Source organism: Pieris napi, chromosome 15 (genome assembly GCF_905475465.1).
Source record: "Pieris napi chromosome 15, ilPieNapi1.2, whole genome shotgun sequence".
Classification (NCBI taxonomy): domain Eukaryota; kingdom Metazoa; phylum Arthropoda; class Insecta; order Lepidoptera; family Pieridae; genus Pieris; species Pieris napi.
The window spans coordinates 11,093,212-11,120,223 of NC_062248.1; the positions used below are offsets into that span (position 1 = coordinate 11,093,212).

A 27,012-nucleotide genomic window follows, 5' to 3' on the forward strand; every position below is an offset into this window, starting at 1 on the left:
TAGGTCCGTTGTGCGTAAAGTCATGGCTAACTAAGCCAGCCTAGCTCCTTCTAGAAGCACATAAGTCTTCTGGGCACTTCGCAGACTTCACGGAGCGACCTCACTGCTCCGAGGATTTCTGTACGTTGGTTAGCCACATCCCCGCATTAAAGGACTAAGTACCCTGCACATGGGGATGTCTGTCATATTATTGTGTATATAATAGTATTGTGTAAAACGTATATATCTCATAATTTTGGTTACAAATCTTTTCTTTCTATATCTGAATACAACAGTTTCATCAAGCCGATGTTACAAGCTAAAAAACCGATTAATAGGCTTCGGGGCAAGACAAGATGTTAGACATCTAATACGTCCATGTACCAGTCTCGGCGAGAACAGTGTGGCGTCAAGACTACTGGTACAGGTACCTATATAGTAGCAATTATATATAAAACATCCATCAACAAAAGAGCGTACCAATTCTTAAAATGCGAGGCATTGACATTGTCCATGGGCGGCGGAACAGGAGGTGAGCTTCCTGCCCGTTAAATAATAATAATAACTACGACTGTAGCTTTAAACTAATTATATATCTTCTAAAATAAAAAAAAACATAATATTTTAGTCTATTAACATCTTTTGAATTTGGCTATATGTACAGCTGTTTATAAAGAAAACTATTTTCATCTCGTTCCAAATGATAACTTGTTTGATGCAAACGAACCTTTTGAGCCCTTAAAGTAGCAACTAGGCATTTAATTTGCACAAATGACGTCACACATCAAAATGTAACAAGCAGACATGTTCAAAGCAAAAGAACAAAGAGTCTTCCACAAAGGTGCCACATTCCACATTCTGAATATCATTCACAGCAACTTCTAGATAGCGCTTCTATACAGGGGATGCGCGTTTGGTACTTTTGCCCGCGACTTTGTCGGCAACATTGGTACTAGAAATAAACTTCTTACTTCCATTTTGTAGAATATTGGCATTGTTAAATAAACCAACGATTCATAATACAATAACATAGACAAAAAATAACAATGTCCTTAATATATGTCACTTACTTCTTTATAGTTTGTCATATAGTTTTTATCTATTGTATTTATTTTTTAAATACCCTAAGCACGCACAATACGTAGAGTCTGATAGCTAACGTTATTAGGATTTATTTGGCAGGAGCGCTCCGTAGGCGTATTCAAAACTAAAAAAAAAAAACGTAAAATAGGTACAGTGGAATCTTTGTAACTCGAAGGTCAAATGCAAAAAAATTCGAGTTAACGAGTTTTTGACTTAATAAGATTTAACTGCTGAAATTTTAACTTACAAAGAAGTATATTTATAAGTATACTTTTCTATTTGTATAGTTCGAGTCGAATTTGAGTAAAAATTCAACATGAACGAACAACATCACGACCTTCCAACAATTCCACTGTATAAAAAATATAATATGCGTCCTGTCAAAACTGACATTACAGCGACCTTAAAGTGATAAAACACAACGGGGTCATATCATCTTGACACTTGACACGAAGTCCTTAACAGTTTTTCCTAAGAGCAACAAATTAGGTTAAAACTCGTATAATGAATGCAAGTTTCTTCCCGTTCTGTTATGCAAAACCCGCCTCGGGAATTATACGTGAGAAAAATAATTAACATTTTCATTGTTAAGCATCTCGCTAAGCGCTTACTTGAAACTTGGCTGGATTATAAGTACAACAGTATTTTACTTGCCTTAAGTGATTTTTAGCGCTTTAATGGTTTAATTTTGGTTCTGTTGTTATATTCTTTAATTTTTTATTTATTTACAGCCTTATATCAGAATACAAAATACACTCATCAAAACCATTATTTTTCCTAACCCACGATAACCGATTCTGTGTGCCTACGGACAAAGGCCTCCCCCATTGTCCTCCACTTCTCCTTATTGTATACCAATCTCGTCCAGGTCTTAGTCCTTACTGCCACTTCCATTATTTCATCGGTCCACCTTTTAAATTGCCTACCTCTGTTTCTTTTATGGCCTCTTGGTTGCCACAGCGTTACAGTTTTGCTCCATTTATCTGCTCCTCTTATGATATGTCCAGCCCATTTCCATTTTAGTACTTTTGTTTTATACACAACGTCAGCAAACCCTGTTTTATCTCTTAATTTTTTGTTACTAATTTTATCAATTCTTCTTTTCTTTATTATGCTTCTTTCCATGGCTCTCTGGGTTACACTTAATCTTTCACATTGTGCTGTGGTAAGTGCCCATGTTTGACAGCCGTATGTAAGCATTGGTAGGATGCATATGTTGAAAAGTTTTCTCTTGATGTGCATGCTTCTTTAACTATTTTTCATAACTTCTTTTAGGGACCAATATCTCTTCCATTCTTCTTCTATTCTTTAATATCCTATATTAAAAAAAAGATTAAAAATTATGCTTCAGTAATTGGTTCTAATATATATTAGAAAATGTAAATATTGTATTATTTATTATTATATAACACAAAAATAACTGCTCTATATCGTGCCATTTTCAGTAAAATAAAGTAGTTTATGAGGACGATTTTGGTGTATAAATCTGTTTTATACATAAGTATATAACAATTTTTATCATCCTTAACAAAGATATCTTTAATAGTGTACGTACGTAAATAATAATTTATTATGTATTTTTACTTCTGCACCCTTGTTACCCCATTTTAAGTCTTTTTTATGGGGTTATTAGCCGCACTATTTCCACGGAGGCAATAAATCAGCCCTAGAGACCGTGACCTAAGCCATTAATAAGAGCATAATAGACTTGACTTTTGGAATCGCTTGTATGCTAATGTATAAATAAATCCTTTATAAATTGGACAAATCAATGAGTAGTAATGTTAGGTATTATTATGAATTAATAAATATAGTCCGCTATTGTGGTTTCATTATTGCAAAAAATATTTAAATATGAGAAATCTATAATTTGGATGTTTAAGCCTAATTGAAAGAGTAAATGTTTATAGTGTTATATATAAGTGTTATTAATTTAATGTTAGTTATGATAATGATACCATGGTTTGTCTTTACATAAAATTTTGGGATCTACTCTTTTCTGTCAATACAATTTTTTTTAATTTTTTGCGTCTAAAGAAAAGGAATATACCCAAAACAAAAAAAACATTTTATTTATTTATACTTTATTACCTTATACAAAAATATAATACATATTAAAAAATAAAAAAGCAGGTTCCAAAAGTTATAAGGCAACGGGCGGCCTTATCGCTAACAAGCGATTTATTCCAGGCAACCCTAATGTGGAACAATAAAAAAGTACATAAACAAAAAAAAAACTCAAAATAACACGTAACTATAACTAAAATAAGTTTTATTTTTTAAGCGTTTAAGATACAGGCTAGGCCTAGTTTAAACGCTAGTGCACATAGAATTATTTTATATACGAGGTTAACTAAAATTAATAGTGAGAACACAACGATTCGTTGCATATTGTATGTTTATAACATTTAGAATGTTAGTACAAAATGTAATTGTTTTTTCGTCAAATAAAGTGATTTTTATTATTTTTAATTTTATGATTTTTTTGTCAGTCACGTTTTCAAACAGGTTACCTAAGTTATTATTCTGTCAACGACTACCACAGGGCATCTAACAAAAACTAACCTAATCCCACCTAACACCCGTTGCTTACCAAACTTAATAGATACCGTATTATATTCCAGTATTACTTTAAAAGGTAAAAGATAACATACTTCAAAACTTTTCAATCTGACTTGAATCTCAAATATATGTGATAAAACAAAAATTCAATTTATAGAGTAGCGACCTAGTTTCTCTAAGCTCCTAGATGTAGAACTATTTCAAGACTTGACCCAAAATAGAATAAGATTTTACAGTGATTATTTATTTACCCGAAACAGACACTTCAAAAATAGTAGATAATACGTATCTTTAAAGCTACAAGTATTTTTCGGTTTTAGCCTCAAATTTCTGAATCTATTTCTAGATTACTTATTTTCACTTGGAAATACAGTGATGAGAGTCACACGCTGAAGCCACTAGGCCAACACTTCTCTGTAGGAGTGAAAACCAGTTAGAATTATTCATCTTCCGGTTCGTTTATGGTTTTTACTTTTCAACCATTCTAAAATGAACCCTGCAGTTCACACACCCATAAATATTAAAAGCGAAAAGTCAATTTTCCGCAATAATTGCTACATATGGCAGACCAGAAAAAAGCTTAAAAGCGTGGCTAAAATTAACAATGGGACATTGTTCGGCCCGAGTGGGGTAATCACCGCATAGAATGTCAGTATTGTCCTCTGTTCACTCCCAAATGAATATGTTTTAGCCCAAAATACTGCAAATTGAGAACGATATTTCTTTTCCCGTGTGAGTTTGATTTAACCTTTTTCCGGATATTGTTAGGATTATTAATATTAATACATAAAAGTTTAAATCATTAGTGTAAACTGGAGTGACCGCACTGAGGCGAGCGGCCTATTAAAATAATTTAGAGATTAAAGTTTGGCGCCTGGTGGTACCGGTGACCCCAGATATGGTTCTTTTCTCGCTCAACGAATAGTATCGCAATAGAGCGGAGAAACGCTGCCAATATTAAAGTTTTACCGCCACAGTCTTTAAATATATTACTGCGTTTTATTTATTGTTTATTTTAAAATTAACTATTTATATATAATAGGAATGTATAAATGTATAAATCTTTAATTATGGTCTTACTTTTCCATTTTATTTTCTTTCTCTCGCTTTAATTAGTATTTATACATATTACATTATAGTCGTACTCTTGCATTTATTTATTATATTTTTACTCTTAATAAAAGAGTTATTGGGTTGCCTGAAAGGAAGCGCTCAGTAGCCACGAGGCCGTTGTATGAAGTCAGAAAGTCCTAATGTTGAAGCTATATTCCTGATGCTTAACATATAAATGCTGGATTAATTAAAATAATCCATTCAAATTTCCCCTCTAAGGTGTTAAGTGCAAAATGATGTTATAATTAGGGGTTAGACGTGGAGATTTCCATGAAACTGCGGTTAAATCTCAACACGAAATATTGGATGTTATGTCAGGTTTTTACTAATGACGTGTTTTAGTTACAAAATAACTATAATTAAAATTTTTATTATTTTAATAAAATCTTTTGAAGCTTATAAGCTTATAATGGAAAACTTATTAAATATCTACCTATATCTATGAAGAATTTGACTAAAATCTTCCCACTAAAAAATATATCTAATCAAAGACACAACGAGCTTTCAACGAAGTCTTGTTGCCGCCTCTATGATCGTCGATTGGTCGACATCCTAGACTTAAAATAGACATTTACTTAAAACAAATAATAATAAATTACGCCTTTATTATCTATTATTTGCAAACAAGGGCAGGGGCAGGTCCTATATCTAAAGTGCGGAATAAAAGATGGACACTTGAAACAACTAAATGGACTGGACCTACTGAAAAGAGCAGTAGATGTCAAAGGAAAAGATGGACAGATGACGTAAGAGAACTAGCGAAAACGGGGTTAATTTTGCTCAAGACAAAGAGAAATGGATAAATATGGAGGAAGCTTTTACCCTAAAATGGGCCATACAAATACAAATACTAGAACACTAACCTTCATTAGCATTACCATTTCATGTTAAGAACTTATACTAACAGACTAATACTTAGGTATATTAAAAAATGTATACTGAAGAATTATTGAATGGATAATTTAATAAATCTTTTTTAGAACTCAGTTTATTACAAGTAATTGTTGAAAAAACATTATTATAAGCATCCAATTTTATGGGCAGGTTGTCTTCTGATATAGGCCTCTCCTATTTTTGCCCATTCTGTTCCATCTAGGGCTTGCCTGCTCTGACAGACCATATGACTATCTTTTTACGTGACCTCCCCTCTTTTGCCTTCTATTGGATATCATTCTAATACATATTTCCATTTCTCTTTTTAACTTAACACTTTTTTAACGGATTTGAAGTTATGTTTTATTATAAATTTACCATTATTTTACATAATTTTAAATTTAACCGACGTTTCACGTGCGTGGTCACGGTAACTGAAAACAAAAGGTGTTGAATGTCAAAATGTATCACTACATAGCTGTAGAAAAGTTGTGTTATCTGTATTTATTTCCCCGGAGTTGGAATATATAATTCACATACAACTAAAAAATATACGATATAAATAATTTACGGCGACTAAGAAGATTTTATGGCAAGAGCTGTAAAATAAAATGTTAATAAAAACGTTAAAATATTTTTTTTTATATACGATTTGCACGTTAATAAAACAGTATAGGATATATGCAACACATTTCTCAAATAGTCAGTTTACGTTCGAACGCTAACGGAGAAGTCGTTTCAATATATATCAAAAGTCACTATCAATAAAAATGATATATGTAAAAAATTCCCAGTTTATTGGCCATAAAACGACATTGTCTCCTATTAGGAAAAGGCCCTTTAAATGGCGATTACGAACGAGATTTGGAACTTTGAGAGTTAAATCGGCATAAGCGTCGTAAAATTTTCATAAAGAATAATTTCTAAGTACCTAAAATTAAGCGAAAAGGGAGGGTAATATAACAAATGTATGTAAATACAAAATTCATAGGCTAATACGCATACTTAGCACATAATGAAAAATTGATCTGTTAACCTAACTTAAATTGATTTAAGCTATCAAATAGCAATAAAAATACACACCAATTTACACAATAATTTATCGAAGAGCCGATTTAAATGCTATAACTTTTGCAATTAATTTCGGGAGTGCTCCAAAGTCATTATTGTTCTTTTGTATTAATTTATTAAGTATAAATGATTGGATAATTTGCATTAAACCTCGGATATATTTATTTATTTAAGTTTACCACATCATATAAAATCCTTTGTTACTTTGATTATATGATATTACATTTAAAACTTTTGTTCATAAAAATTAAAGTCTTTTAATCACATCGTAATCACAATATGACAGTAAGTGAGAAGTACATTTAATTAAATTATTAACAATAAATTTATTCACAGTGGGTAAAATAGTGTACTGTGTCTAAATATAAAACAAAACCCTACATATTGTTCATTTGTTTTATATAAACATTACATATCGCTGACACATGTTTGACTATAGATTCATTTAAGATCACAATTAAAGGGATCGCGCTGTTTTTAGGTTCTCAACGTTCCATTTGAGGTGGTAGACCTTTATAATAATAAAGTAACTTAAATTCCATACCGTTAAAAATAAATATCAATTGTGTTGTTATTATACTAAGTGGGCCAGCGATGAATCCCAAAAAAAAAACAAAATTATTTAAATCACTCTAATTAATTGCTAGTACAATAACTGAGACTTAACTATTTAATCGGCCCGATATGAGGTGCACGGCTAATAATCTATATTATAGACTTATTACTAGTTGAGAATTTGACCGGTCCGATGTGACGTATCCGATTAAAGCTATTGGTATCTGTTGTCCATTTCTTTTTATAACGGTGTTGCGTCACAGGGGTACAGGTATTGGTTATGCGGGGCAAAGGGAGTGCAATGGATATGTAACATACTCTTATTCTACGTTAGTTATTACCGTTTGTTTGTGTTCTTTGGACCGCTTTTGGGTAAAAGCCTCCTCCTGCACTTTCCATTTGGATATGTTCTTAGATTCCTCCATCCATTTTTCCCCAGAAACTATAACGTCAGCGCATCGCTTTTTGATTAATTCAACAAAGCTACTCTGCTACTTTGAATGGTCCAGTGAATAGGCTATCTCGCTCTTACATTTTAATTTTTGTAATTGATGAAAATATTGATGTGTTTAACAACGACTACCGAGTTACCGTAACTTTGTTTTGCAGGCTCTTAATGTGGTTTAAGTTTTCATTTAGTTTTGTTTATTTCTGTTATTCTTATTTTATCTTTTTAGTTTTAGTAATTATCATTATTAATTTTTGTTTTGTTTTATTTTTATTTTAATTTTGTGGTTATTTGTTTAATGCTTTCTCTGATAGATTTCTGATGTTCTAATGTAATTGATGTGTATGTGTGTTACATTTGTGATGTCATATTTTCTTGTATTTTTTAGGCTGATTTATGTTCTAAGAACTTCTTTTAATATAAACTATATTTAACACCTTGCATCCAAATTCCACCTACGAAATGCTGACAGAATAAAGACATTTTAATAACGTGAGCTGGAATTCCCTAGGTACCTGTCTAGCTCCATACTTCGCGGTTTTGGTACATATAAATTCACGTTTCAGTTACCCTAGAAACCTGGCTTTAGTGTGGATATTGTGGAATGCTGTATTAGTTATAAATATCAAGTACTTGAGCAATATATGTTTGAATATATTGACATTGTTCTGTTCGATGTGTAATTAAATATTGATCTTTGATATATCTTATCTGCTTCATAATGAGTTTATCAAAGTACTACAATATGTGTAATTTAATTTAGTGGTCTGTGTTCTTGTTATTTGAGGCCAAAAAGGTTATGTTGACAACATTATTAATGTTTAAAGAACTTTATTTCTCATTACAAAAATTATTTTTTATTTACATGAGAAATTTAATATTAAGTATATACGAACGAGATACACGTCGCCATCAGCTAGCCTAATTTTAGTCCAATGGGCCCATTCTGATGTGTCTTTAATGCCCTTTTGAACTGATCAATCACGCTAATGTTACGAACCTTAGACGGCAACCGATTAAACAATTCCACACCCTCATACCTAATAGATCTCTTTAAATAATTTGTGCGCGGCTTTGGCAAGATAAGCAAACTCGCTCGACGAGTATTGCGTGTAGTGGTGTATTTGATTTTATTAAATGATAAGTTACTATGTAGAGAGTTATTTAAAATTTTTTTAATAAGGATACAGATGCTATAAACATATAGTTTTTTAATCGTCATAATTTTAGTTTCTTGTTAGATTTTATTAGTAGGTGTTAAAAAATTGTATCTGAATAGTGCTTTTATTAATTTATTTTGTAGTGTTTGTATTGTAGAAATTTTGTTTTTGCATGCTGTACCCCATATTTCAATTAGGTATATGAAATGTGGCTTGACTAAACAATTATAGATCAAATGACGTACAGATTGCGTTATTACGTTATTATATACGATTTTTGTAAATAAATTAAACGACGCGTAGCAAATAAAAATTATACCCATAACTGCTACGCCAGTTCTCTCTACGCACACTAATGATAAATTTGAGCAAAAATTAATACAAATAAAAATGAATCGCAAAATGTTGAAAAATTCGAAGATCAGCCATCGTTGAGTAATTGTTTTTCTTATTTATTTTTTGCACTCTTAGGAAGGTTAATTTAGTACTAAGGTTTTATTCCGGAAATCGTCGACGAAATTCACATTGTGTTTTTATCACTGATTAATTATTCCGTAAGAACATTGACACGATTATTCCACGTTCTTGGGGAGTAAAATGGTCCATGTTTATTTTCAGTGTATTTTACATTTGTTCACTACACAATTTTCAACAACAGAATGACAGGAAATGTCATTTAAAAAAAATAAACAAATTTCTTTAGTGCCAGTACTTTTGCGCCACCCAGTATAATAAGTATTATAGTTTGACTACTAGATATTCTTTCAGTTAAAGATACCAAGGCGAACGACACATTTCGTGTGAGCTATCGCGTGCGGTTCCATTCGTGTGTGAAATATCCATAAAAAACATCACATTCCTTTGTTTTTATTATTTGATATCATGTGAAATAAAGCGTCAGACTTATATTAAGTATATAATGACACTTGGTATATATTTAAGGAAAAACTAAGCTGGGTGAAAAGAGCAGTGTTGGTCTTGTGGCTTCAGCGTGAGACTCTCATCCCTGAGGTCGTAGGTTCGATCCCCGGCTGTGCACCAATGGACTTTCTTTCTATGTGCGCATTTAACATTCGCTCGAACGGTGAAGGAAAACTTAAGTTCTTAGACCCAAAAAGTAAACGGCGTGCGTCAGGTACAGAATGCTAATCACCTACTTGCCTATTAGATTACCAAATGATCATGAAAAAGATACAGAAATCTGAGGCCCAGATCTAAAAAGGTTGTAGCGCCATTGATTATTATTATTAAGCTGGGTGAAAAGTTGTTAGGTATTTGGTGGCGCTACAACTTTTAAGCTCTGGGATTTATGTATCTGTTTGTATTCATTTGTTTTGTCTAATATGAAATTAGGTGATCAGCCTTCTGTAACTGACACACGCCATTGATTTTTCGGTATAAGCGAGTGTTAAACATTCCATTGGTGTAGCCTGGGTTCGAACGCACGACCTCAGGGATGAGATTCGGATGCTGAAGCCACTAGGCTAACACAGCTATTAGATAAAAGTTCCATATATCATGGGACAATAGAATAATTTCATTACCACTATTAAATTAAAAAGAAGTGTTATTAATGCTAATTTAACCACTGGTAAGATCGTCCGTAAACGGCTGTACCCTTGGGTTATAACTCCATCGATTTTGACTATTTTTGTAGAACCACAACCGGGCAGGAGGCTCGTCTGATGTTAAGTGATACCCATGTACACTCAATGCCAGAGGGGTCGCAAGTGCGTTACTAGTGTTTTAAGAATTGGTACTTTTTTCCCTTCGACAAATTGATCCGGAAATAATTCAGTGACGCAGTGCTTGACTGTCGCAGTGCTTATATACACTATCACTTATATCATCTACAGAGTAGTTGGCTCTGAACAGTCAGAGTCATCAATCAGTCAAGTTTTTCCGTCAATATTAACGATACAATAATAAATAAGTATCGAAATACAGCAAGGAAATGCTGCCAGCATTAAAGGTACACTGCCGCAGGGACCAAACTTTTGAAATTTGTTTCAAATTTCTATTCACATTTTTTTATTATTATTATTGCTATGTAGGTGTAAGAATACTGTATAATTGTGTGTTATTTGTAAAATAATATACAATTTTTGATATTAATATTATTGAAGTCTTTATAGTTATAGCATTGTATTACGAAGGAGATTAGGATAAAATATAAATAAATATTATATCAATCATAGTTGATAAATTAGGTCACTACTAATGTCACTTAAGCTGTTAGTAAAAAAGCTTAAAAAAGCGCTAGCTTTTGAAACAGCATTGAAATTCAAAAGCACAGATTTGACTACAAAATCTACGTTAAGAAGTAAAAACTTAAATGAGCCGACCTATTCATTCGGTCGTTGACTTTACACAGTCTAATAGATATAGGGTGTTGATCACGAAGCAGAGAAATATTAGAATATTTTCGTACGTTACGTTTAGCTACGGAAGCGCACGCAACTAACGTGCGGCGTGTGGTGTGGTCAGTGACCTCAGGTGAATGAACGACACGTTAGCACATCACACGCTCGCCCGGCCCCCCGCCGTTGCATCACACTATTTACCAGCAAAATAAATATAACAATTTCATCGTCCACAGATATAAATATTACTAGGTATTTACAAATTTCGATTAGATTATGCTTAGGTAATGTGTAAAAATCATAAAGCTTAGCAAATGTTAATAGCCTATAAATTCATTTTATGTGACTCATGTGTATTGTAATAAATTTTTATTATTTTACAGTAAATTATACTTATTACATGTATAATTAGCGCTTCTACAAACTGTAGATAAACCCCCTTAGGCCTTGTTCACATGCAACGCGCGATCATATTTATAAAGAGTTCAAATGACAAGCGCTAACGCGCGTTGCGAGAGCTCGTCAATCTGTTTCGATAGAGCTAAACAAGTCACAAAAAAGTGAAATCGCAATGGAAGCGCGCGAACAACTGAACCGTCACGTAATATACCTGTCAAAGCGGCTGTCAACGCGCGTTCGCTTGCGTATAGAGATGTTTTCTCTGAGCGCCGCGTCAACGCTCGCTGATGACTTGTGGTCGATTGTATGTAAATACCATGATGTCTTGTCATGCAATTTGAAAACGCGCGTCAAAATTTTGCCATCTGATCATGACGTTAATCTTATCACCATTCTTATAAACACGTCCCAATTCTAGTTATTTTCTTGCTATTTGACAACGTAGATCGAACGATTTCTGTATACGTTTGACTTGAATACTTGATATTAGTTTTCCATGGATTTTCCATCAAGCGTTGGGGTGTAATCTTGATCTTGAGTGCAAACTGTACTTTATGCTACTTTGAATACACGCTATATCTTTAAGGTGAAGGTTTTTCTGCCTTCTAAAACGATTAATCTCCACAAACACTTTGAGTTAAATTAATATTTACATTTCCTTGTTTCAGATACCTTATGCTACGAAGGAAGAACATTCACCAGGAATGCATCGACACAAAGAAATGACCAACATAACAAAATGGCTGACAAATGTTGGGAAAAATGGCTGAGGATATCCCTTTTATCGCTCACCATCTCCATGACTGTTACTGACTTTACGACAGAATGCCAGCGCCCTTGTGACTGTCGGTGGCAGTCCGGCAATAAGGCTGCAATCTGCTCAAACTCAAGCCTTAAAGTCGTACCCGCCAACCTAAGTAGCGATATCCAAATATTAGATCTCTCCAATAATAATCTTCTCCAGTTACACCAAGAAGCCTTCAAACGAGTAGGCCTAAGCAATCTCAAAAAACTCTTCTTAAGAGACTGTAGCTTAGAAACTATACATAAATCAGCATTCGCTACATTAGCCATAATGATAGAGTTAGATATATCTAAAAATAAAATACGATTCCTTCATCCAGACACGTTCCGGAGCACCGAGAAACTAAGATTGATAAACTTAAACAATAATTTGATCGACAAATTGGAGGACGGACTGTTTCGAAACTTAAAATACTTACAGAAAGTCGAAGTGAGCAATAATAGAATCGTCCGAATCGGCACAAAGGCCTTCGTAAACTTACCGCAGTTAAAGATTCTTAGAATCGACGGTAACAATCTGAGGCACATGAAACCCGAAACTTTAATGGCTTTAAGAAACTTGTCCGGCCTAGACTTACATAATAATCCCTGGCGATGTGATTGCAATTTACAAACGTTTCGGGATTGGGTGATAAGTCACAATTTATATACTCCCCCAACTTCATGTGCGGAGCCTGCTGCAACCCGCTCCAAACTTTGGAACGAATTAGATTCGTCAAACTTCGCCTGTCGGCCTACCATATTAGAGCCCTTGCCAGATTCCACGTTCAAAAGTTATGACGAAAACGTGACTCTGATTTGTAAAGTTGTCGGTAACCCTACTCCAGAAGTCATATGGAAATTTAACGGGAGAACTATTGAGCTGAGGTCGTTTGGGGAAATCCGGTATGTTGTTACTGACAACTCACTAGATCTTATAAGATGGGTTAATCTCACGATCCTCCACGCTAGATATACCGATAGAGGAAATTACACGTGTGTAGCAGAAAACCCAGGTGGTGCAGATGAAAAAACATTGACTTTAGTGTTATCTAAGTATAGTGGAGCAGGAACCATAGCTGGCATGGAAGCGGACTCTTTTGCAATAATGGTTGGGAGTCTCACAGCGATAGTAATAATTTTTGGGGCAGTTATAACTCTTTGCCACTGTACAACAAATAGCAGTGAAATGAAAAGACTGATTAAAACAGATACACGTTCATCGAATGGTGATGCACTTATAGAAGGCTCTGTTGCGTCTGAGCCTGAGAAACTAGTTAAAAGTGAAATAGTTATTAAAGCTAATAAGAAATACGACGCGACGCTGACCAGCCAAGCAACAGAAATGTCGGAATTGAACAAGACTCTACTGGATACCGATACTGTTTTAGGTAATACATTTAAAAGTTTAATATAATTAGACAAACAATCAATTTATTGTTGTAATTTATATTTTAGTATTTTATGATTTATCCTGTAAAGTGATGTTTTCATTGCTATTATGTATTACTTCCATAGACGCAAATCTATGCGTAGATGATTAAGCGGTACAGGATGTTTCTATAACATTATTATAGATATTACGTTTATTACTAATCATAACAATCAAATATACATTATTTACAATATTCTTAACCTACATAGGAATAATAAAAATTAAGTAAGAAAATTAAAACAAGTTTAAAAGTTTGGACATGGCACCTTTAACGCTGGCAGCATTTCCTCGCTGTATTGCGATACTCTCCCCTCCGGACCGCGGAAGCGCTTGGACGTGTCCACTGTGTTGAGTTCTGTGAGAAATTTAAATTTAAAATCTTAAATTAAAATACTAAATTGATCTTTTTGGATTTTTTGTGGTTTTGAACCCGTGCCTCTTCTTGGATAAGCTGTGAGGTGGGCGCTGTTGTTTGCCATTACACCAAACGGTTGAGTGCCGGCGAGTCGAAATTCTACATCACATTCGGCTAATGACGTAAGTTAGACTACGACGCTTGTGATTTGCTACGTTACTACTAAGCTGTTATACCTGCTACGATCAACTGATGCGATTGTCTATTGTTGCTTTGCGATATTGAACTCTGGGTTCATTGAAGATATGCCCAATATCCAACACTCACCCCCTCGTATCACTTCTGTGATGTCTTGTTCCCGATCGGAGTCTGATCTTTCGAAGTCTCCGATGACGAGTGCGGGCTGTATTGCCAAGGGTGACACCAATATAACAACGCGCTCCAAGCGACAACGAATGGAGACCTCTTCCCCGAATGCTCATTCTAGTTCCGAAAGTAGCGACTTAAGAGCGGATGTCCTGAAAATGCTTTCTGAATGGAGAGAGGATCAAGAACGAAACCTACGTGAATGGAAGTCCACTCTAAATGACACCTTAAACAAATTATTTTCTGAATTATCCAATATAAAAACTGAATTCCAGGAAATAAAGAAGTCTAACTCAGAAATAGAAAAAGGAATAGAATTTATTAACAAGTTTCAGGAGGAGACCAATGACAGAGTAAAGGAAATTGAAACTAACCAAAAAAATAATAAAAATGCCATAAAAAACTTAGAATCGCATATCCAGGATATACAGTTTCGTACAAGAGATGCAACTCTGGAGATTCGCAATATCCCGATTTCTGAAAACGAAAAGTTTGACAACTTACTCTCGACCCTTTCTGTCATCGGCAAAGCTGTGGATGTCGATATAAATAGGAGTGATGTACGTGACTTGTATCGGCTGCCGGGTAGACCAGGAGTATCAAGACCTGTTGTTGTTGAATTTACGAGTGTTAATGCTAAAAATGATTTATTGACTAAGCTGCGAAACTTTAACAAAGGAAGGCCGGTTTCTGAGAAGCTCAATACTCATACTATCGGTTTGCCAGGAATAAAGACTCCACTTTACATTGACGAACATCTAGGTCCATCTCAAAGAAAACTTATGTTTGAAACCCGTCAATTTGCCAAGAAACATAACTACTCGTGCTGGCATTCAAATGGAAGAATACTTTTGCGTAAGGATTCGACTGGTAGACCGATTTTAATCCAATCAGAAAAATGCTTATCTCAGCTGGCAAAGGAATCATGACTCATTGCATGTAACTGCTTTCTCATTAACCTATATTGCCAATTAACTGTATATTGTTATTTATTTCTATTGATTTACTTTAGTCTTGCTAGTAATAAAATTACCTTAGTCAATTTTTTCATGTTAAGTTCTCGTTTAGTCTATAATGTATTTTCGTTTGATTTTGTATTTGCTCTTACACTTATTTTAACCTATATTCACACACTCACTGAAATTATACATCACTTACACTCAATATATACAAAGTGTACTCATAGGAAGAATGTAACTGTTAACAACAATCTCAGTCTGTCTTCGTGCCGTGTGTATGTGTATTGTGTTGGTCTCATTTGTGTGGCGTTGTCCCCGGGATTGTGGAATCCTCGTAGGGTTGTGCTGTACCGCGTGCCTTTTTGTCTTACCATAGTTGCGGACTCAATAAATAAAATTCGATAAAACTAATGCAATTATAAATGATATCGATAAACTTGATGTTGCACAATCTTCTCTTTGTGACATAGAGGACTGCCAGAGACTTATGAACTGCCCGAATAAGTGTCTAAAAATTATCCATCAAAACATTCGTAGTATAAATCGTAACTTCTCTGATTTTCAAACCTTATTGTTTAGATCCAGGACTGATTGGGACTTAATAATCTTAACGGAATGTTGGCTGCATAATAATCGTAACTTACCATCTCTTGAGGGATACAACTCTGCTCTAACCGAGAAAAACTTCACACAGAATGAAGGAGTTGTAGTATTTTACAAAAAACATTTGAAATTAGTTATATCCGAGCCTGACCTTTGTGATGCCAACTGTTTACTGATTAACCTTGAGGATAATGTAACACTAATTGCAGTATATAGACCACCTGGTTACAAAGATGTTCAACGGTTTTTGGTATCTCTTGACAAACTTCTTTCTGAGATTAGTAGTACTCATAAAGTTCTGATAGGTGATATCAATATTGATATATTGGATAACAATAAGGATGTTAATTCTTCAACGTATTTGAATATGTTGGCTTCTCATGGTTTATTGCCAGCCCACATATTTCCAACTCATGGCAGGACTTGTCTTGACCATGTAATACTAAAATGTTCTTATCGCGTCTTTTGTTATGTTGCTGAAACCTCAGTCACGGATCACGACACTTTAATTCTGAAACTTGAACGTAGCACTATGACTGACAAATACTCTTCTCTGAAAAAGATTGATTACCCGTCTTTGGACGATGCTATGAAGAACTTAAACCTAAGCCTTGTATATAAAATGACTGATCCCAATGAGGCAACAGCATTTCTTCTGACTGCGCTTGACACTGTAATTAAAGCAAATACGAAAACTTTAACCATCCCAAATCGTAAAAGGATCAAGAGGCCTTGGATGACTGCAGGTCTACTAAGATGTGTAAAGCATCGTGACAAACTACATCAAAAATCAAGAAAAAATCCTAGTAACGAAATATTAACGTTAACTTACAAGAGGTATAGAAATTTTTGCAACTCACTTTTAAAAAATATTAAAAATACTTATGAGAGAAACCGCCTACTTAAAGCTGCTAAGACTAATACAAAAGTTCTCTGGGACACTATCAAACAACTAACCTACTCTAACAATACAACTAGCACTGCACTTGAATTGGTCTCTCCACTGGACCCGATGGTCTCAGTCAACAACATTAATAAATATTTCGTTTCTATCGGGAAAGATATTGCCGAAAAAGCATATTCTAATAGCTCTTATAAAAAACCATCAATCAATCCTACACTGTCCTCATTCGTCTTGCTACCTACTGATGAAGTTGAAGTTCAATCTCTTATCTTGCAACTGAAGAAGGACGGTGCTGCGGGCAGAGATAATATTTCTGGAGCCTTTCTCAAACGTTATCATGAAATCTTAGTCCCTCCACTTACATATATATTTAATTTGATTCTTTCTACAGGGATCTTTCCGGACCTATTCAAGCTAGCTGAAGTAATTCCGGTTTATAAAGGTGGTAATAGAGATTGTGTCGGTAACTACCGACCTATTTCTAAACTATCTACGCTATCCAAAATCATTGAGAAATTGATAAACAAACGCCTCATCGATTATTTAGAAAGTAATAACCTACTCTCCAGCTCACAGTTTGGATTCAGACCGGGTTCATCAACAAGCGACGCAGTTCATCAATTAACTGATCATATTGTTACAAAACTAGATAAGAAAAATAAAATTTTAGCTGTATTTTTGGACATTGCAAAAGCTTTTGACGCGGTCGCTGGTCCTATTCTGCTGGATAAATTGGAGGCTTTGGGTATTCGTGGTTTGCAGCTTAAACTATTTGATAGCTACTTGAGTGATAGACAGCAAAGAGTAAGGGTGGGCAACATTGTTAGTGACGATTTGCCGATACGCTATGGTGTGCCACAGGGTAGTGTTTTAGGTCCGACACTGTTTCTGGCATTTATCAATGATCTTTGTGACCTCCAGTTACAAAATGGTAAAATAATAACATTTGCAGATGATACTGCACTTGTGTTTCATGGTGATAGCTGGAAAGATACTGTCGACATTGCTCAAAGAGGATTCGACGTTGTTAACAAATGGCTCAGAATGAATGCCCTAACTATCAATGTCAATAAAACTAAATGTATACCGTTCTATATAAAAACTCCTGGTTCTAGTACTAACCTTGGTTTAACTGCTCATGTATGTTCTGATACTGATTCTTGTGACTGTCAAAAGATCTTTGTTGCCAACAATACTAAGTATCTAGGTGTCGTTGTTGATAGCACGCTAAAGTTTAACTACCACATTGACCTGCTACTATCGCGAACTCGGAAACTTATCTTCACCTTTAAGAATCTCCGTAATATTGCTGAAAAATCGATAATTAAAATGGTTTATCAATCCCTCTGCCAATCCGTTTTAAGCTATTGTGTTACTGTCTGGGGAGGGGCTTGTAAAACTAATCTTATAAAACTGGAGAGGGCTCAGCGTGCGTTATTGAAAGTAAGTTATTCTAAACCATTTTTTTACCCTACCAAAGATCTATATCTTTTATCTGACGTGTTGAGTGTTCGTCAACTATTTATACTGAACACTGTGCTCAAACAACACTCCATAACTCGCTATGATCCTTCTTTGAATGACAACAAACGATGCAAATATAAAGTCTGCACCTCAGATACCCGTTGGTCCACAGCTTTCTCAAGAAGGTTTTTTGGTTTTATGGGCTGTCACCTATATAACAAGATAAACAGGTTGATCAACATATATCCGCTTACTAAATATGAGTGTAAAAAAGCTACAGTCAAATGGCTTAAAAATCTAGACTACGAGGGGACTGAGAAGTTGTTAGTAGTCCTCAGCTAATACCTAACACTAACACGTTATGTATACGAGTACATAGGTACACTATCACCCATGCTCATGTATGCTTCACTAAGACATATATACACTAAGTCATAAATTCACTAACACATACATACATTAACACTTACATACACTAAACCATACATGCACCATCACATACACCCACTTAAATGTGAGTATATTTGTAATATTTGTAATAGTTTCTCGATCAAATTGATGTACCTACTTAAATTCCATTCGGTCCGGATGCGGAGGGACTGGCAATCTGTAATACAGGTATCCTAGTACAGTCGCCAGTCTCTCACACAGATTTTGCCTGTTAATGCTGAAATTTGTATTTTGTGTCTGTATTTTTTTGTGTGAGAGAAAACAAATAAATATTTTATTTATTATTATTATTTACTTATTCGTTGAGCGAGAAAGACACCAGCTCTGGGGTCACCGGTAATCTACCAGGCGCATACTTAAATCTTTAATTAGCGCCTGTGCACTTGAACCCCACGGCCCAAGAGTCTCTACTCCAAAGGGAATAAAATCGAAGTTGGATGAAAGACTATTATGTTTGAACCGTTTATTAAAGAAAATTGTATAATCATATCAAACAACAAACATAATTTATATCTACGAGTATGTACTTCTAGCTTTATTTTGTACAACCAATCAAAAATTAAACTACCTTCTTAAATTGTCTACATAAAGCAACATATAATATATAGCCTATTTACGTAACCAATAACAATAAAGATATGTATTTTTCTACTGAGATGGTTTTCATGAAAATTCTACATTACCGTGGAATAATTTAAATTTATACCTCCATCACAATTTTCGTTTAAGTTTTTCCGCTTTTCCAGCGCCTCGATTACATTGTTAACTCTAGAAAAACGACTTATATGGACGCTAAAATCCACTTTCAGATATTTTTAAGCTTTTCTTTGCTCTCAACTAACCTAATATTTGTAATGCGAAAATGTTATTCCTAAAAATTTCCCGTTTATTTAACATAACTACGCAATACTTAATCCAATTGCAAACTTCCACCAGTCTTAGGGTATTCAAAAATAATATTATAAAATTAGTTAGATACAATTATAATAATATAATTTAATCTAAAAATAAAATTTAGTCAACATACCTTCCCCATTAGTCCATTGTTTCGTAATTATTAACAATTATATAAACATAATTATACCCTATAATGAAACGTATTATTTCATAATTAGAACAAAACTACAATTTGGTTCTTTACTGTACTCAAAATGACTTATTCATCGAAATACACAATATTAAATATAACGCTTTTACAATTTTCTAAACCATCATAATAATAATATAAATAGTAAAAAATTAAAACAAATTTTAAAAGTTTGGTCCCTGTGGCAGTGTATACAGCTGACAGCATTTCTTCGCTGTATTGCGATACTTATTCGTTGAGAGAGGAAAGCATCAGCTGTGGCACCGGTACTATCTACCAGTTGCCTACTTATTCATTACATAAAATAAATAGAAAGTCCATTGGTGCACACTGCACAGCCACTAGGCCAAAACTGCTCTCATGCTAGAGTATTAAATTATAGCTGGATAGACTTCCGGGACAGAGTTTTCTCGCCTTATATGATAATTCGAATACCCAATCTATTAATAAAGTAAAAATAAAAAAAGTATTTATTGCATAATGAACTATTAACTATTATTGAGCAATCAACACTTTCTCGTATAGAGGTAATCGCAAGAACCAGCCCAATCTATTGTGTAGGTTTACACTGCATTATTATTTATTACTGACGCATTGTTATGCCATATAAAGAATATTAAAGGACTAATATTTCTATTAAATAGAGGTTACTGGTGTCAAAAAAAATGAAACAATTAGAACTTTTGGAGTGGCCAACTCATAAAGTGGAGGGGAGGGTTATACAACATTCCAAAATTAGATCTAGGCTTTAAGGAGGAGTTTGGTACATCACTCTGATACGAGAATTTGTACTGATTCTAATACTATTTCTTCCTCTTGAAAATTAATATATCTCCAAAATTATATAAATTACATTTATGATTTTTTAAAATAATTATTTTAATATCTTCCAATTTACCTCCAAAAATAATTTGATAATAGAATGAAATCGTTATCAAAGCGATTTTTGTAATGAAACTTTCTGAATGGTATAAGTTTGGAATTACTCGGTTCTTTATAGGCATTTTTCCTCGCAATTTCCCGAAAAATGGAAATCACCAGGAACTTTTCCCTTTTCATATAATTTTATTCAGTAATAAAAGACTATTGCATATATAGGTGAGATTTTTTATACTTAACCCAGAAAACAATATTGTAAATAAGGGCAAATATATTGCACTCCTTTCGGTTTTATATGGGTAAAACTGACATCATGGGTCATTTAGCCAGGCGTTTTCGTATTGGAACTGTGGCACCTGGGTTTATTATAAGGGTAAAAGCCAAGGTCCAGAGAGAACCATGATTTACGTATGTCAACATGCAATGCCTTCTTCATATTAATTGGGAGTCAAACTTCAAAATCTCTCGAGTAAATCTCAACTCTGAACCTTACCCAAAGTGAATGTTCTCTTCGTCTCTGGTAGGTTGGGAGAACCAACCAAACCCTCCTTGGATGGTATGATGATACCTCATGATGTTGATGTCGAACAAAGCTGCCTTGCGATTCTGTAACCCACTTTTCGAACTCTCACAGCGGTTTTCGCAGCAAACCAGTTGTGAAGCAGTCATTTTATGATTTGGCATTCTGATAAGGAGGGAGGTTTATTGTTTATCAGAAAACCGCTGTGTGAGTTCGAAAAGTGAGTTACAGAATAGCAAGGCTCGTATCTAGCGATTGTCTTGTCAGTCGTCCGTTTTTCATTATAAGTATTTCGGCTTTATTAAAAAAAACCGTATCAAGAGTCTTGAAATGGAAGTACCAATCGACACGCGTTTCATAACAACACACTTATGGAAACAAAAGCTTTTTCAGACAAAACTAATTCCAACCCTTTGATGTACCGTAAATTTGGAACGCCTGTTGTTTTGTTACTTCAATCAGGTTTCGGTACAAAGGACCGCAAACCTCATTAAATTTTATGGACTAAAGCACGTCAGTGTTAAGAATGTTTCATTGAAAATAGTTAGCGAGCTATAAATTATAAACAATGTCGGGTATAATTTGACATCCTCCGCATTTCCTATTAAAATTAAAGCTGTGATATTTAACAGTATACGAAGAATAATTGGACACAAAATACGAGTAGGTCGAATAGCCAGTGGCGTAACCAAACTTGGTCTTCACATTCTGTATCTGTTTCATGGTCGTTTGTCAATCTAATAGGCAAATAGGTGATCAGCCTTCTATGCTTGGTAGATGCCGTCAACTTTTTACATCTGCTTTCCACGATGTTTTCATTCACTGTACTCGCACAGCTGAAGATCGAACTAGGCCAACATAGTTTACGCTTCAAAAGTATCGATTCGTATTTCTTCTCCAAATCTCTAAGTAAAATTTATAAGCTTAGTAAGACGTTCTTCTATTTTGATTTAAACTTATGTTACAGAGGTATCTAATAATTAAATTAAATAAATAAAAAACTCTCGGAAACGTAAATTAAACAATAAATTATTAAAATGATCGTAATCCTTGGGATTGATTTGCTCCACTTCAAACAATTTGTATGACTCAAAACTTGACAGTTAAAAAGAGTAGCGGAGAGTATCTTGTCAGTTCTTCTTGCCCACTCTACTCGCTTGACTTGCGAACTGATAGTAAATGTAAATTAAGAATCAATTTAACATCTTTTCTTTTGACGATCATAAGTATACTTGGTTACTTGTATGTATAAAGTAATTTGAGTTTGAGTTTAATTTAGGTTTCAAAAAAATACAATTTAATAATTTACTTTTCTAAAGACAATAAATTTGTAATTATATTTAGCAATACTAGTAATCCGAGAGTCATTGTACGTATCCAAATTTTAAAAGGCATCTCTATTATTAAATAGTACTTATTTTGACTATCATAACAAATATTTGGCTATAAGCATAAAATTCTATAAGACTGTTTGTGTTGAGAGCTAAAAATACATGATGATGACAAATTGTTTTTTTCACAGCTGTAGAAGAAAATCACCGACAGGAGGAACTATCAATACATAAAGAGCTGCTAATAGATCGAATAGCGAATGACCCACAGACATATCCACCCGATCTACTCTCAATACCTCTTAGATCAACCGCTCAGAGCTCTTCAGCTGCATCACATGACAGACAGAGTCCAAAATCACCCAACTACGACGTCATAAGCATCAGCCCGGCATTGTACAGCCGCTTGCAAGCTGCCAACATCTTCATGAGTCCAAAAGGATACGTGACATTACCAAGAAGATTACCATATGAGAGTGATTTACGACCATTCTCCACACTCAATGGCGTTATACCATATTACGAAAACTTTAATACAAAGATGTTTGGAGGAACATATTACAGTTTAAACAAGAGTGATATGGATATCGGTCCTGTGAAGATGAGGTTTGAGGAAGAACCAGCGCCATCGCCAGCACCTGGAACACCTCATGCCACGATACCCAGAAACAGTGTTAGTTCCCCCAACATCCACAACCAGTTACTGGTGTCCCAAAGAGCAGAGAAGACTCTTAAAATTAATCTTGAAAATGAAATTAAGGATAGAGTGCGAGCGAACATAGTTGGTGCTAGTTTAAGAACAAGTGGGCATAGGAAAAGAAATTCGTGTGACTTAAATAATTACTTGGCTGTTGACAATGCTACACAAGTATAGTACTCTACTTGGTATAAGCATACAATTAAGTTATCTGGCATAAACCTACAATACCTAATAAAAGAACATGTTACTGTAAAAGTAAGTCTGTGTCCTGATATTCTTTAAACATTCTATCGATGAAAACATGAGATTTGATTCACACGGATTTACTGTGGTTTTTGAACTTGGGTCTGGGTAATATTCAGAAACTAGACTGAGTTTGAGATATAAAAGTTAAAATTCACGTTAAAGCGGGCCATAGACGGACCGCATGTCGCAGTCAAGACCGACTGCAATATGCGGTCGCCGCACATCGACGCATGCGGCGATCTGCAGTTTGCATACTAAATTCATATCCGCAATACACGGACCGCTCGAGCAGTTCCTGAGCAAACCGCATATTGCAGTCGGTCTTTACTGCAACATGCGGTCCGTCTATGGCCCGCTTAACCCTAACTTACAAAATCTTTTCCATATGATAACCCACCTTGTACATATGATATTTCTTTATATAGAAAATGACAGGTTTAGGCCAGAAACCAAAGTTTGAGCTAACTATTCTCTATTAAAAATCTTATGGTGTTCGATTAAAAACATTCCTATTTTTAACGATATATTAATACAAATATAATATTGTTAATCTGTAAATATTAATATTAGGAAACATATAAATCAATGGAATTGTTAAAATATTTAAAAAAATATATTAGTTATATACATCAAAATCATTTGTTATTTAAATAGCGATTCCTTAGAATTGTATATAGCTTGTGATACAATTCCCCAAACATTTCTGGTTTAGAACAAACGAAAGACAAAATGATGGCACGTTTCCTTTGATTGTGGTTGGACCTGTAGGTATATTATGACTATTTTGAACAACCACAATAAACGCGTTATCAAAGAAGAAATCTTTCATTTAATATTCCAGCTCTTCCAGCACGAACTAAATATGTTGCACGAATAATTTTTGTTGTGCGTTAACGCATATTTATATAGTCAGTGTTCGATATATATATGCGTTACCGAATAATATTTGGCTGATTAATACCATATTACAAAAATATTATCATCACACTTGAGAAAAGATATAGCGTAACTTTTTATATTTGTATTCAACGTAAAAACACTTCTACTTATGTCATTGGTAAACTATACAGGTTCGTGATTTAGAAGGCTTTGAATATTGAAATAATTTATTTAAAAAACAAACAATTTTAACACATATATCTTATTGAATTTCAACTCATCTAAACATTTTTATTACTGTTTAAGAAAATATAACCAATACGAGTTTATTGTTGTTGATTGATTTAAAAAAGAAATTATAGAGATAATCAGCTGTAATCTGATTATCCTATTATACTTATACTAAAGAACGGTGTATATGTCACCGTAAAATTGTAAACACCGTTAGATTGTAATCTATCTCGCGAGATTGTGAACTGTCGAAAGATTGTGAACCTCAACACACTGCTTACAATTTAACGTATTATTATTCGGTAGATTGTAATCTATCGAAGTGAAACCGTCAAACTGTGAAACGGATCGCACCTCGCGCGCTGATTGGTTGAAAGGAATATGCCCCGCGCCACCATATATGTTTCTTAAAAGTGTTTTAACGAATCGAAGGAATATTGTCTTCTTTCGATTGTTCAATGGGGAATTGTAAAAAATATTTACTAGATGGCTTGACAACTCTGAGTGTGGCTGAGATATATAACTTAAACTCCATAGTCAAAGTCTAGATATTGTAAATAAAATGTAACCAATTTAAAAATCCGTTAACGTAAACCTTTTGTGTATATGTCACGCTTTATCAATTGTAAAAATGTATATATAATAATGAAATTTATAATTAAGTGGTTTATGAACGAATGAAATTTTGGAATGAATTATGTCTGGACCAATAGAGCGAGAACGTTTGTGATTGGGAACGGAAATAAATGGAGAATTTAAATATCAAATTGTGTTTTACTAAAATTAGCCTTTAATTTTTGAATGCAACGGGAGTTATTTGAATATGGCATTAAGTCAACTCTGACTGATGGTTTTAGTTAGTGCCTTTATAGTTATAACTAACTTTGTTACTTTAAAACTGATGTATTTTAGGGTTAGATTATACCATCGCTTATGGACATGAAGTATGCATCGCTGCCCATGGACATACTATGTCAGATGGCTCGTAAGTGCATGGCCGGCCTTTTCAAAAAGGGCTTTAAGTCGAATTGGGTCAGAAATACTTGGTGGATGATGAATGATACAGTTCTAGGACGACAGACGTTGAGGTGGTATTTCGTATTCTTCCTTGACGTCCAGTCGAAACTAAACACCAGCACCTCACGCTTGGACTCAATTGACCACGACCACGAACCACGACTCTAGTCATATTTCCGACACAGCCGCTAATCAGCTGGCAGTTTTCTGGATACCCCAGGAGCTGGCCGTTAATAATAATTTCCCAATGTGTCGAGAACAGATATCCTCCCTGACGTACACGCAAACTCCCGCCCGCGGCACAAGGGAATGTTCCAGTTTGTACTCCGGATAGGAGAGGTAGGAATAGCGAGTTCTTCCCCTTCGTACCCAATACTTGCATTATTTACTTTTATATAAATCTTCTTTAATGATATGCACATTGCTCGAATGGACAAAAACGTCCTGGAATGGACAGTACAGCCAAGGACCAGCGGGCGGTTGGCGGCCTCCCACTAGGTGTACAGAGGACCTGGTGAGTGGTGGAGGGAAGGCGTCACAAGGCGCGGGGTCCTGTCGTACTGTAAATTTAGGTGAAAGGCCTATGTCCAGCAGTGTGTAAATACGCTTTTATGTATGAATTGTTATCCACCGAAAACCTTGGTAAGCTATCTTTTGTATTATATGTAATGTTACAAGAAGGATAGATGAAAGATGAGACTTACGAAAATGTGTTAGAAAAATAATTTACTCGTTTGAAAATAACATGAACTTAACTCGACGTACCTCTGTCCACAACAGAGCGTTTCTTAAGTGGAACCAGCTGCACACTAAAGTATTTCCGAACCTAGACTAAGGGTCTTTCAAGAAAAGAGCGGTCCAGTTCTTAATAGCCTTCTGGCAATATGTGTCCATGGGTATCACTTAACATCAGCGTTGCGATTCTGTAACTCACTTTTTGAACTCACACAGCGGTTTTCGCATCGGCGGTCGCTCTCAAATCAGTCCTGAAGCAGTCATTTAATGATTTGGCATTCTGATAAACAATAAATTACATGCTCCCACCTTTTTAGAATGCCAAATCATAAAATGACTGCTTCAGGACTGATTTGAGAGCGACCGCCGATGCGAAAACCGCTGTGTGAGTTCGAAAAGTGAGTTACAGAATCGCAGGGCAGGTGCCCGGTGCCCTCCTACCCATTTGGCTTCTATTACATA

General features: G+C 34.6%; 1 protein-coding gene across 2 annotated transcripts in view; it reads left to right on the forward strand.

The window, feature by feature from the left end:
- LOC125056501 (amphoterin-induced protein 1-like) overlaps nt 1-23,911 on the forward strand; it is a 119,308-nt gene extending 95,397 nt beyond the window's left edge. For both annotated transcript variants that reach the window (XM_047659629.1, XM_047659628.1), the window contains exons 3-4: nt 12,275-13,780; nt 22,934-23,911. In XM_047659629.1, coding sequence (XP_047515585.1) covers nt 12,346-13,780; nt 22,934-23,616 — 2,118 coding nt within the window. In that variant the 5' untranslated portion in view covers nt 12,275-12,345 and the 3' untranslated portion in view covers nt 23,617-23,911. The remainder of the gene's footprint in view (nt 1-12,274; nt 13,781-22,933) is intronic.
- The last annotated feature ends 3,101 nt before the right edge of the window (nt 23,912-27,012 follow it).